At 36.1% G+C, this 14,281-nt stretch overlaps 1 protein-coding gene across 2 annotated transcripts in view; it reads left to right on the forward strand.

Moving 5' to 3' along the window:
• chn1 (chimerin 1) overlaps nt 1–14,281 on the forward strand; it is a 46,332-nt gene that overhangs the window by 8,165 nt on the left and 23,886 nt on the right. For both annotated transcript variants that reach the window (XM_034044927.3, XM_034044928.3), the window contains exons 3-6: nt 52–90; nt 328–383; nt 9,152–9,183; nt 9,307–9,420. In XM_034044927.3, coding sequence (XP_033900818.1) covers nt 52–90; nt 328–383; nt 9,152–9,183; nt 9,307–9,420 — 241 coding nt within the window. The remainder of the gene's footprint in view (nt 1–51; nt 91–327; nt 384–9,151; nt 9,184–9,306; nt 9,421–14,281) is intronic.

Genomic DNA, 14,281 nt, shown 5'->3' on the forward strand with positions numbered 1-14,281 from the left:
CATTTAATCCAATTTTTGTGAGGTATTCTAATCTTTCTCTTTTCTGCTTAGATAATGATGAATACAGACCTCCTGTGTGGAAATCATACTGTAAGTAAACACTGGTTTCTTTTCTTAATGTTTGTTTATTCATTTTGTTAATAAGAAATAATATTGTTTTTCAGGAATGTAAAATGTTAAGCATATTTCCTGCTAAAAAGTTTGATCGTAAAAAGTTATGTAACAGGGAAGCTTTGACGTAGATCAGAAGGGATTTGGGGAATACAGATGACTGCAAAAGAGGCATTATTCATAGAATTGCAATCATTTCAACATTGAATCTTGCAGTGTACCAGTTACAGCAGGAAGCACCCCATCCTAGACGGATCACATGCACCTGTGAGGTTAGTATCTCGTACAAACTGTTTACATGGCATTCATAACATCTAATCACAATTCAACTTGAAATATAAATGCACAGTGCATGCTTAAAGCCAGCGGGTTATAGAAATTAATTGAAATGCCCCACATCTAGGGTTCATATAGTAAAACACTGATATAGTGTATCCTAGTAAAGAATATATAGAACTGTATGTTAGTGTACATGCTTTAGCCTTTGTTCTGAGAGATATTAGGAAATCGCCATGAGATGTCTTGACTTGATAAGGATCCTTACAGGATGTTGTCATTGTTTTGATAAGACAACAAATCAGAATATCAGAACATTGTGCTCCATTCCCAGAATATAATAGGAATGGTAAACACTGTTTTACTCCAGTGTATATGTACTGGGTATTGACATTTGCACCTACTGTATGTGTAAAGAATAGGTATAACCTCATTTCAGCAGGCATTTCAACACAGTATACAGAGGATGTCTGTTTGTACGTCACTCCTACAAAACACATTTCAGTGATTTATTCACCGTGAACACTATATTAAGATGTGGTCTTTAAGTAAATGCATTCACTGCATCCAACTTCAATAAAGGGTATGTCTGCTTTAATGACTTTCAGAGTCATTAATAAAAAGAAAAAAAAGAAAAGAATGTTCGAGTATATTTGGTGTGGTAAAGGGAGGAAACCAATCTGGTTTATCATTCTGACATATATTCAGACCCCAGAGCTTGTTCCTTGTCAAGATATTTGATGGCTAACAACCTGCAGTGCTGACTGGATTGATTTACTGAGATTAATATGGATTGAACGCACTTAAATAATACAGCTCAGCTGCATTGTCACTGGATACTATATTGACATCAGGACCCCAATGCTGGAATTTGAATAGCAACATCAGGTTTGTGTGTGAGATCGAGACTGCAGTGCTGATTTCTGCTGATAATTTGACAGGTATTATGTTTATTGCCTCCAGCAGTCAGCCTCTGCAAATTGACTTTTCACTTAATTAGGGTAGGATTACCTGAGATGCAGGCTAATTTACGCGAATTATATCTCAAAAAGCAGTGTCGGTCATTCAGAATTCAGTTTGAGCAGTTGCTTAAGAATTTGTAGCTGGAGGCTTAGTCCTTCAAGTGTTAGTTGAAATCTGTATTCACCGGGGATAGGGCTTAGCTATCAAAGAGAGTAATTTGCTGTAACTTTTTCTTTTATCCCTGTAAGCTAAAACATTGAGTATTGAAACCACCCTGTAGTCTCTTTGCTTACGTACCTGTTAGGAATGTGCTTTTGGTAAGTTTTTATGAATGTTTAAATGCTATGCAGGTGTCAGCGTTTAAACGTTTAAACCATATCTACACACACACACTCTTTATATTGCATTCTGATGTATACTGACAGCCCTGGTTAGTATTTCCCAAGCAAAGAACCCCTAAATAAGCAAATAACATTTTAATATCGCAAAGACTTGACTACGGAGCCACAAATGGGAAATACATACATTTTTATTTTTTTATTTTATTTATTTATTTATTTATTTATTTATTTATTTATTTATTTTTAAATATCCACTTCTTTGACAAATTACATTGATATCAAGAACATTTTTTTTTAAAACAAATGATGTGTGTAACAGTGTACTGGTAAATTAAAGCCTATACATAATTTATTTACACTTTATGCGGTCTCTGAATTAATATTGGAAGAAAAAAATTCCTTTTAAAATTGTATTGTACATATTCACAATCGCCATCTAGAGTGTTCTGTTTATTATGGGTGTTTGCTTGTTACTGCATTCAGTAACTCCATCCACAGTAATTCTGAATGTTTTCATTTAAAATCATGAAGCATTGAACTTGTGTTTTTGTGGTAAAGCAATTTTGTTTGGCATAATTATTTACATACCACAGTTCTCTCATCTGGTCACTCAAAATAATTCTAAATGGGCTTTACCTCATTCCTTTGTTTAGAGATGCAATTTCATTAGAATGTATAACAAATGTCAGTGAAAACTCTTTTCTTACCCTGTGTGGACTGAACCATACCACACCCACTATAACATGAACACTGAGTGCACCAAAGAAGCGACAGATCGACCGAGAATAAAACCTGACCCAGTGTCAATCTTTCTGTTGCACCAATCAGAAAAACTACTTGGAGGGAATTGCCAAAGCCCTTCCTTTTTATAATATTCACCCTTACTGCGGCATTACAGCAGTCGGATACGTGACGGGCTGCTGTATATGATGATAAATGACTAAAATTAATACATTAAAAAATATGCGTTTGTTTAACCACTACTTTGGAGTTCCCATCCCTAGTACCTGTAGGGAATATTCTATAGAGATGTTGAAAGCTTTTGAATGACAGTTGCTGTTCATATGGTTTGTCTTTAAAATGACAAGTTACTTGTTTTCCATAGTAATGGGATAAGCTGGATAATTAAAATTGCTGTGTAGATTTTTATTTAAGTCTCCAGTTCAACGTCTTGGGATAGCATTCAAATATGGTTTATATTAAAGCCTTATCCAACCCATAATGTAGTCCTGATAACATTTATGCAAAATGAATAACAAAATACTGCACATCAAAAGACATTGCATTGTTTGCTTGGCATTGTAGAGCTGCATGCATTAAAACATGTACCACAATAGCAAATGGCAGGGGGCCTTTTCACATCAGTGTGTTCATTAACCTTAGCATCACAGGGCTACATGTGGAAACATGTTGTAGGAGATCAAACAAACCCCAAATTAATTAAAACACAGATCATGAATTTGTAAAATGTAATTCCCAATAACAGGATTTTTCCTGAACAAATTGAGATGGAAGTCAATTAATAATTAATGTGAATAATTTATATTTCCAATTAACTAGTCAATGGTTTAATAAAAATGGTTTATGGTCAATTGTTTGTTCTGGTTTTATACAACTTTTGTATGTGGTGTGTATGGTAGGGTTGGCCGATAATGCAAATTTCAGCTATCGATTATCGTCTGTAAGTTATCACGATAATCGTGGTTATCAGCCGAATAAATAAATATTTCAAATTATTGTTATTTATCTAATTTATAATTCAGCAGCTTGACAACCACCAGTCACTGAGTTTAGAAGAAAAAAAAAACGAGACAGTTTATGTGCCAAGTCTTTACATTTCTGGTGGGTACCCAGAACAAAGGTGAGTATAAAAATGCACCTATTGTAATTTGTATAAATTCTGTAGTTTTCCTAAAAAATAATACATACAGACGTGCTCAAATTTGTTGGTACCCCTCCACAAAAAACGAAGAATGCACAATTTTCTCTGAAATAACTTGAAACTGACAAAAGTAATTGGCATCCACCATTGTTTATTCCATATTTAATAGAAATTGGCATGTCTACTTACTACTTTGGGATTTTTTGCAGTAATTGGGCACTCAGTTTCATAGTTACAGCTGTACACCTGTAACTGTAAAAGCAAGATGCCTACCGTCGGATACTTTAAATTCTGTGAGGCAGCGCAGTGATTTAGAATATGTGACATGGCTCCAACTATCCATATCCATCCACTATACAGACAGCTGGAACCTTGCTCAACCAATCGCATTGCTTGTTTCACATTCCATTGCCAGCCCTGGATTATAAAGAATTGTATACTATTCGGAACATATTGAGTTTTGCACGTGACTGCTTGTATGCATTGAAAGTTAACTCTCTTCTATTTACGCAACTACCCTTTTTTACAAGAGGAACGCCATGGGAACAGGTATATATGAGCACCTGCTTATCTTTCCCCATGCCGTGCATAGGCTGCAGTATAGTACTTATGTCTTTACTGTAGTTTAAAAAGAAGCAACAGAAGCAACAAAGTTGTTTAGGCTATATTAAATGTTTGCCATATGGTTGGTTGTTTTTAATTGTTTGTTTGTTTGTTTGTTTGTTTTCCTTTTGCAATCACATTCAAATATTTAATAGTCAAAAGTTCCACTTCTCTACGGTAATTTTACAGTGAGCTAGCAGGGTTTTTTTATTTTTTATTTTACAAACAGTATTTGTGTTTTTATTTTAGAAAACCAGTCATGCTTTGCCAGTGTACAACTTATTATCAAAATGAAACGTAAAGTTAAAAGCATATTGTGCTCACACAGATGTTTTACGCCTCACTCAGACAGTTCAGTGCCACTTACCTCTCAATGCAGAGCCGCTTCCTGCTTCACTGGGTCACGAACAATAATTATGATTATCGATAATAATTTTTCAACACGATAAAATTATTGTTGCAAAAAAATTGAGATTATCGATTATTGTACCAACCTTAGTGTATGGAACTGTATTGAAAATAGGGCTGCTCCGATTAAGTCTCAAATCGATTTTTCGATCGATTCCATTCCTCATATATACATCGATATAAATACTGGGTAATCGATTCAATAATTACATTTTTGTAACGTGCATAGTTAATAACATTTAAGTTTATCAAGGGAAATGCACCTAACGCCCTACCTTGCTAGTTACAGTATTTCTGTCAGACAAGCAGTGGACTACTTTTACTGCTCGTGTTAACCAGCATCTGATTTGCTGGTCCCATCCTACCAGCGAATCAGTTTTGAAAATGTTTTGTAAATACGCCCCTCTGTATTCGATGTAAACAAAAAAAGCGCGCTGCCTTGAATCCAGAGCAGGGTGACAGACTTCCTGGCAAACAGCTTGTAAATAAATTGTGCATATTGAAGAAAACTGACTGTATATAGTTTGCACTTCTTTGGAGTTTCCAAATGAACTGTTATATAATGAATATATAACAATATTCAATAACGTTAAAAAAAATAAACAATCAGTGATGTTTGCAATTTTGGAGTAATGATCAGCTTGACCTATAGCGGGTTTGCACTTTGTGGTAAGTAAATCAATTTATTATTATGATGATGATGTTTTCATAAACTCGTGTCTAGTTCATATAGATTACATTCCAAATTACTGTAATCTGTTTGGAGTAAATATTTTAGTAACACTCCTGTAGTATGTTAAATTTGTTGCGAATGTTGCTGTGTTTTTGTTTTTTTCTCCTGACGCTACCAAGGTGTAATTACCCCTCGCATTCAATTGTTGTGCACAAGCTTTTACTTAACTGCACTGATATTAAAATAATCACGTAGAGGGAGGGGAATGGAGCGAAATGTATGTGGGCGGTACAATCATCGATATTTATTTGAGCGATTGTATTTTGTGTGCCCAATTAATCGATTGCTATTTTGAGGCTTAACTGACAGAAGAACAACTGCTTAAATAACTATTTTGCAAACTATAGCTCGGAATTTGTCGTCAAGGTCACGTTTTTTTCTCTTTTTGAGACATTTCATCAATTTATATTTACAATTGTTCCTCAGTTTAAATTAACCTGATTACTTTATTATGTATAGCTGCATGGACCTTGAAACCCAGCGCTTCTCAAAGGCACTGTTAACATTTTGTTCCTGGGAAATCTAATACATTGATCCACTTAAAACCAAAGCTGTAATCATGTCAATCAAAGTTTAGCTCAAGAGGCTAATGTCTAATGCTTGCTTGGTTAGTGATTTATTTTAGAGGATTGCTATTGAGATTAAATGGCGAGGCAGATGTGTTGGTTGCTCTTTACCCCAGCAGCATCTTCTCTCCTGATGATCTGGCAGATGAATAAAGGAATCTTCACTCATACATTCTTCCCTTAGGGAAGTCACGGCAGAAGTGCCTTCTATTATGCTACTGAAACACATGCCGTTTTTATGGTATTCTGAGTTTGCTGTTTCTGCCCAGTTCTAAGAATTAATTTTTTATTAAGACCACCTATTCAGGCTATATTATTAAACACTAATTTGATTTGGCTGATTTTTTTTCTCTGCTAAGCATTTTATTGGATATATATTTTAATGACAGGCTTTCAAAAATCTTGCCATATCTCCCCAGTGGAAGCTATGGTCGTACTGGATGTATACTGCTTTTTAAGCCAATGTGTGTTTAAGCCCCCTAAATCAAATGCTCCGAGGTCATTGATGAAACAGGTCTACCTTTTCCAGTGTTGAAGGTGTCTGCGTTTTGATCCACTGTAGCGTGTCTGTTGCTCGTCACAATGCATCTCGCATGTTTGCAGGACCTATCTGTCGTGACCCATTAGTTACTAGTTGTGCTTTGCGGTGGTGGTTTCTGTAATGACTGCCATTCCATTAACACCCGGGAGACTTGATGGACACTTTGGTCAATGCATCCACCACACTGAGTGACAAGCCAGCTGACCATATACATTTGCCTTCATTACAGAGAGGGAGATTTTCTCATTGTACTTACATTCTCTCATTTTTTTGGTCAGACAGTATACATACAACCCTTATGAGTATTAAAACAGGCAATGATTGTATTGTAAAATAACAAGCACCATATGTGACAGTAGGATAAAACAGATTTAAATGCCCAAAGGAATGCAGGGTCTGACTGAAATAAATTGCATCCAGTGCAAGTTTGCATTTCTTTTGTTATAATTGGGGGCTTAGGTGGTCTTGAAACCTCGCTTGGGATGCATTCTCATTCTGCTGAAATTCTATAAGCTCTGCAAAATGAGGGAATCAATCAGATTTATTATTGCTAGATACTAGTTGAATAAAACACATTTTATATTGAACCATTCTTTATAGACAATGTAATGACATTGTACTTCTAATTATGTTTAGTAGTAGCCTCCAATATGAATCCCAGAAATCCATGACAGGTGGGGCTATATTTAATTTACAAGAGAAGTGGGCTGGTGGGGTCTGGACACCTTTGGGGAAAACATGTGTTTGAAAATCCAACCTCTCCTGTGTTCCATCATTTTCCATCAATAAGTAGAATCCCATCTGTGTGAAGGCTGTACAGCCAGGTGCTCCCCTAGGGGTCCGGTAACAAGGCATCACATCTTAAATACATATGAAAACTGAAGTCAGGAAGGTTATGGGTTTGATCTAATTATAAAAAAAAGGGATTTTGCAGGACACTTTCCCCTGGGTTTAGCCATGGTACGAGGGCTTTAAAGTATTAACTGAATATGTGTTCTGTACTCTATTCTGATAATTGTGAGATTTAAACTTTGTACCAACTGAATATCTTAATAAGGCTGTCCATGGATCCATGCTTTGTTGAAATCATCATCCTGGTTCATTAACAGTCCTGGGAGCCCTATCTACCACTTTGCCTGGTGGGACTCATTACTTTTCACTCTAGTTCTTATTTAAAATGCAGCATCCTTTAAGCATTCAAGTCAATAAACAACTAACTTCAAGTTCATGGAAGCTATTTGTTGCCAGTAGAAGGCCGAGGAAATTATTTTGTTCACACTCATTTATGGATTTGTTATAAATAAAGGTGCTGTGTCCCATGTGGCACTAACAATCGTCTTTACATATTTAGGAAGGTTGTTACCTCACAAGCTCATGTTAAAAGTAACAAAAAATGGCTCACTTAAGAGTGGTGTAATAGGTACCACACAGTGTAATACATAGAAAAGATTCATTTTAAATATGGAAAAAGCAAAGAAAAACTGTTGACAGCAGATTCTTGAGCCAAGCTATGCTTATGTACATTATTACTTGCAAATGACTGATAAAGGCTGTGAAGTTTTAATCCATAAAAGTCAAGGTTTACAATAACTTAATCGGGTAGGTGGATTCATGCTACAGATTGATGTAATGACTAACACAATGTATTTTTGCCCAGCACCTAAGGTTCTGGGGTCAGTGGTTTAATAGATGTTTTTTTTTTTTAAATGTTATCATTTGTTTAATAGGGGCCCTGTTTATGTTACAATTTAGGACTAGTAGCAAGAGTAACAAATTTGTAGCAAAAACATTTGAGTCACTAAAATGAAATGCTTTGCCAGCTATCTGTTCCTTCAAAATAAATCTTCAGTTGTTATAATTTCTGGCCTGTCGTCCCCATTGCATCTTCCACAGCTGCACTGCGAACATACAGGTATTGGTTTTAATGTAGCATGGATACATGGTTGAGTTATGTCAACAAGACAGTCGTTGAATTGCTATTACTGGATGGTAGTGTTGATGTTATACATATGAACCAAAAAAGGGGGGGGGGGTCATAAACATGAATACAGCTTGAATTCGGCTTTAATGTACTCGCAATAGTAAAAACAAACTTGAATTTCTTTTAAATGACTGAGAACTAATTTGTCCATTTCTGTAATTTAGCTTGTTGTTTAGAGTGCGTAGAAAAAATATATTCTGAATATTGCCATCTCTACCCTTGAGTGTCTTCCTTTTAGCAGCACGGTTCGAGCTCAGTGGTTTGTGTTAAATTTAATTCCCTTGTATAGTAAATATTTTGAAGGGCCTTCATCCCAACAGTCCCTTTTTAGTTCTAATCCGCAGTATTAATAAGCTTTCTTCAGCCTTGATCCAGACCATATGGATTTTACATTAGCACCAGCTGATGCCTGTGATCTGTAGCACTGCCTGTGCTTTCATAGTAATTTGATCTCTCAGCTGTATCAGGTGTTTTGAGACAGAGAAATCAGACTCCTGGAAAAGAGGCAAAAATCAATTATCTTAATGGAGTGACTTTACCACCAGTACTGTAAAGGTAGGGTTCTCCAATGACCCAGCAAGATGGAGGCAAAAATATAGCAATTGATTTCACGTCATCATAAAGTCAATTATTTAGTAAAATATCAAATGAGACTGTTTACATCCATAACATATTCATCACAACCAATGCAGAACTTGCATGTGGCATTCAAGATTTTAAAATATTTATTTGTAAAACTTCTGCAGGTAGAAAACCGCCCCAAATACTATGGAAGAGAGTAAGTAAAATATTTCTAATACTTGTATCTAGTTTTCTTATTGTTTGTATTATTACATTGCTGTCAGAAGAGATATATAATTGTATGTGTGTCTGTGTGTGTTTTATTATTTCTCTCCAAAAGGTACCATGGTATGATTTCAAGAGAAGCAGCTGATCAGTTGCTTAGTGTTGCAGAAGGCGGTTACCTCATTCGGGAAAGCCAGCGACAGCCTGGAACCTACACATTAGCTTTACGGTTAGTATTGCAGTCGCCTAGCACTTTAATAAAGGCTTAGGGGGTTGGCCTTTTTATTTGATCCTGCTTCATCTTCTAATAACAGTTATCTGTGAAAAGTGCTGTTTTCTATGCTGCCATTAGGGCAGAGAAGGTTTTTGAAGCTACATTTCTAAATGAAATATAAATGTAGCAAGTATCTTAAGAGTGATTTAGCAGCTAGTTTAAATAGTTAAAGCTTCAAAGGAATTTATATAAAGTTTCCATGGTATTTCTATGTCATCCTTTGGATTAACTCTGATCAGTTTTACATTAATTACACATGCTTAGAAACAAAAAAGTCAACTTTTAATTCCTTTAATATTATTATTATGTATTCCTTAGCAGATGCCCTTATCCAGGGCGACTTACAGTTGTAACAAGATATTACATTATTTCACATTATACAGATATCACATTATTTATTTATTTTTATTTTTTACATACAATTACCCATTTATACAGTTGGGTTTTTACTGGAGCAATCTAGGTAAAGTACCTTGCTCAAAGGTACAGCAGCACTGTCCCCCACCTGGGATTGAACCCACGACCCTCCGGTCAAGAGTCCAGAGCCCTAACCACTACTCCACACTGCTGGTGTTGATATACCATGGAAATCTGTTTAAGTTGTGATTTGTAAAGACAATATTGTCACTGAAAAACAATCAATATCTAATGTGTTTTGTACAGAAATATTTCCCCTTGGCTATATAAAATGTGAGTCTGAGATGAGTCATTGTCGGTTAGGTACACAATGATTCATGTGGCGGTTCGACAAAGATAAATGATAACAGGTTGTTGTCGTGACGATTCCCTCCAAATGAAAAAGGTACATTGCTATTCTCAATTTTCAAAAGCTGGTGTGCTTCTCGTTGTGGAAGATAAACAAGGCTGATTTTCATTACATTTGAACTCTTAGAAGAGTAGAAGCAAAAATAAAATAAATATACATTTAGATTTGATCTATATGTTTAGATTTGATCATTTGCCTTTTAACTTATGTAATAGTTCTTCTGTAACCAAAGGATTCACACAAAATAATGTACAATGATCTGGCTGATTCAATAGCAATATAATTTTTAAAAGTTTTATTTGGTGAAACAGCAGCTTTCTTAAAGCTAGTTCACCTAGAGTTAGAAGTTGCTTCTTGGAGTATAACATTGGGTAATTGGAAAGCCTGCTTACCTCTTATTTAATTATCAAGTGTAATAGTATAGGTTTATTAAATAACCTGCTGTGTCTGCTTGTTTCATTTATACTGGTAGAAGTAAACACCCTATGCATTCTGTAAATTTAGATGATTTCTGTGGTATATTTTGTTCACATTTAAAAAGCAAAAGAATAATAAACTTCAACATTGCTGGTACAAGCTGTTCGAGGACCATGCATATGTTTTACAAATAATTTCCATGCTGCAAAGAGCCGGGAGTGTTTCTAGTGTGGATGGAAAAAAAGAGTAAATTATATCATTGTTGTTATTTCATTTAAAGGTTAAAAACGGGTCTAATTTAAAAGTGTGTGCTTCAAATGTACCCCCCCAACCTCATGTAATCGCTCAGTATGGTAATGTAACCTTTTAGTCAATGATGCATTTGTGTTATCAAATATTAATTGGATGTGTTAATAGCACATAACTATTAGAACTACAGTCCTTGTATAACTCTCATTAGATTATAAATGGTATATGGGAACAATAACAGAAAAGATACTCGGTGAATTTCCCTTTGAAGTGATTAACCAGCCCTGTGAGAGGTGATGTTGCACCTCCATCTGCTAATATCTTGCAGGTTTATATTTTATATTATGGACCCTTCACTTTGAACAAAAACACTGGCATTTAAAAATATTTCCAGTTCAATAGTTTGATTTCCCTCAGGTATTTGTTTATTTCGATCTCCAAGTGATCTGCATTTGAATAGCTTTCATGTCAAAGCACTTTCTTCACTTATTTTTCTGCTCATCTGTATTGCTTCCATTCAATTTCCAGCTGATTGCGCAAAAGCACCAGGCTTGACGCAAGTGCACTTTTGTTGGAGGATGCTTCTGACTGGTAAACATTTTGAGAGCTTGAATCGTGGGGTAGAGTGGCATGTTGAGAGCCTCCATGTGCAATTAGAAGAAACTTTTTATTGCAATGGTTGTTATAAACAAAATGTGTGCGTTAACCAGAGATGCAGTGGTCATTACTTTCCCAAACTGAAACTTAAAACTAAATCTCACAATTGCTGCAGTTTTGTGCATCTCTTGGTTCAAGTTATGTTTAATAAGCTGTAACCCTGGTCTTTGCTCGATCAGAGACCTGACCATTTGTCCCTGTCCAGTGTGCCAGCCCCACCTTGGTGTTGGCAATACTCACTGGCATTTGAACCTGTGCATATGACTCTGGCTGACCATGATGTAATTGACATTGTCTCTTGTGTCACATGGAAAGAGTTGTATGTTCTATGTCTTGCCTGATTACGGCAGTCTGTAGTTGCTTGTGTTGTGTGCTTCCTTTGGCTGGGGGTGGGAATGGCGAGTTCGAGTTAAAAACCCCAACGCCACATTTCCTTGCTTTTGTGGCAGTGGGTTCAACCCTAACTGCTGCAATAACGCATTTTTTTGCAATGAATGAATATATATATATATATATATATATATATATATATATATATATATATATATATATACACACTGTATATACAGTGCCTTGCAGAAGTATTCAGACCCCTGACCAATTCTCTCATATTACTTAATTACAAATGGTACATTGAAATTTCGTTCTGTTTGATATTTTATTTTAAAACACTGAAACTCAAAATCAATTATTGTAAGGTGACACTGGTTTTATGTTGGGAAATATTTTTAAGAAAAAACTGAAATATCTTGCTTGCATAAGTATTCAACCCTTGTGCTGTGGAAGCTCCCAGTTTACACCAATGAAAGAAATTGTCCTAACGAGGACACAATTACCTTACCTGTGAACCATTAAAGTTGCTGTCACATTTTCTGGATAAAAACCCCACTGTTGAAGGATCATTGGTCAGGCTGTGAGTCTGAAGGAAAATAAAGACCAAAGAGCTTTCTACAGAAGTTAGAGATAAAGTAATACAAATGCATAGATTAGGGAAAGGGTACAAAATAATATCCAAGTGTTTGGATATCCCAGTGAGCACAGTTGGATCAATAATCAGGAAGTGGAAGCTGCATCACACCACCCAGGCACTGCCAAGAAAAGGCCGTCCCTCAAAACCCAGCGCTCAAACAAGAAGGAGACTTGTGAGAGAAGCCACAGAGAGGCCAACAATCACTTTGAAGGAGCTACAGAGTTCAGTGGCTGGGAGTGGAGTAATGGTGCACCAGTCAACCATATCAAGAGCTCTGCATAACACTGGCCTGTATGGGAGGGTGGCAAGAAAGAAGCCGTTACTCAAAAAGTACCATCTGAAAGCACGTCTGGAGTTTGCCAGAAAGCATGAGAGTGACCCAGCTGCAATGTGGGAAAAGGTTTTGTGGTCAGATGAGACCAAGATAGAGCTTTTTGGCCAAAACTCAAACGCTATGTGTGGCGCAAACCTAACACTGCCCATGCCTCAAGACACAGCATCCCTACAGTGAAGTATGGTGGTGGCAGCATCATGCTGTGGGGATGCTTCTCATCAGCAGGGACTGGGCATCTTGTTAAAATTGAAGGAAGAATGGATGGAGCAAAATACAGGGAAATACTGCAAGAGAACCTGCTTCAGTCCACTAAAAAACTGAAGCTTGGGAGGAAATTCACATTTCAGCAGGACAATGATCCCAAGCACAAGGCCAAAGCAACATTGGAGTGGCTCAAGAACAAAAAGGTGAATGTCCTACAGTGGCCCAGTCAAAGTCCTGATCTCAATCCCGTTGAGAATCTGTGGCACTATTTGAAAATTGTGGTCCACAAGCGTCGTCCAACCAACCTGAACAACCTGGCACAAATCTGCCAACAAGAATGGGCCAAAATCACTCCGACACTGTGTGCAAAGCTGGTACATACTTACCCCAAAAGACTTGAAGCTGTTATTGCAGCGAAAGGTGTCTCTACCAAATATTACTGTGTGGGGGTTGAATACTTATGCAAGCAAGATATTTCAGTTTTTTATTTTTCTTAAAAATATTTCCCAACATAAAACCAATGTCACCTTACAATAATTGAGTTTCAGTGTTTTAAAATAAAATGTCAAACAGAACGAAATTTCAATGTACCATTTGTAATTCAGTAATATGAGAGAATTGGTCAGGGGTCTGAGTACTTTTGCAAGGCACTGTATATATATATATATATATATATATATATATATGTATATAAAATCTCAAGAATATCAGCCTCTCAGATTCAAGTTAATTAAGTGTAATCCATTTCCCCAAACTGAGTCTTCAATACATGAGGCTAGTATTTTGGCTAGTTCACTCATCAGTGTAACAGGGTGATATTTCTCAGTTTTATGTTATTTTCTTTGATTTTAATGTTTTTGAAATTATGGATGAATACATTGGGAAGTAAAGAATAACTCCTGGAATTGCTTTTCTGTTAGATTTTGTCCCAAAGAAACTGCAGTAAGACACCTAGGCTCTTCAGAGATACTATTAGGATAATATAAATTGGAGCCTCCCTTCAAATAAGAAAGCAGCATTCCTTATTGGGTCTTATTAACAAAGCTCTAACTCGGGAGCCATTTAAAGTCAGTTTTAATGACTGAAATACAACTTGATATCCATGAAGCTTCCCAAGACTACTGTATAACAGGCTTTGTTTAAGCTTTAAAAATGGAGCTTTAGAGCTATTTTGCCTCCAGGCATATTTGTAAGTGGTTTTATGGTAGGCATTAAAGTG

This window comes from Acipenser ruthenus, chromosome 11 (genome assembly GCF_902713425.1).
Source record: "Acipenser ruthenus chromosome 11, fAciRut3.2 maternal haplotype, whole genome shotgun sequence".
Lineage (NCBI taxonomy): Eukaryota > Metazoa > Chordata > Actinopteri > Acipenseriformes > Acipenseridae > Acipenser > Acipenser ruthenus.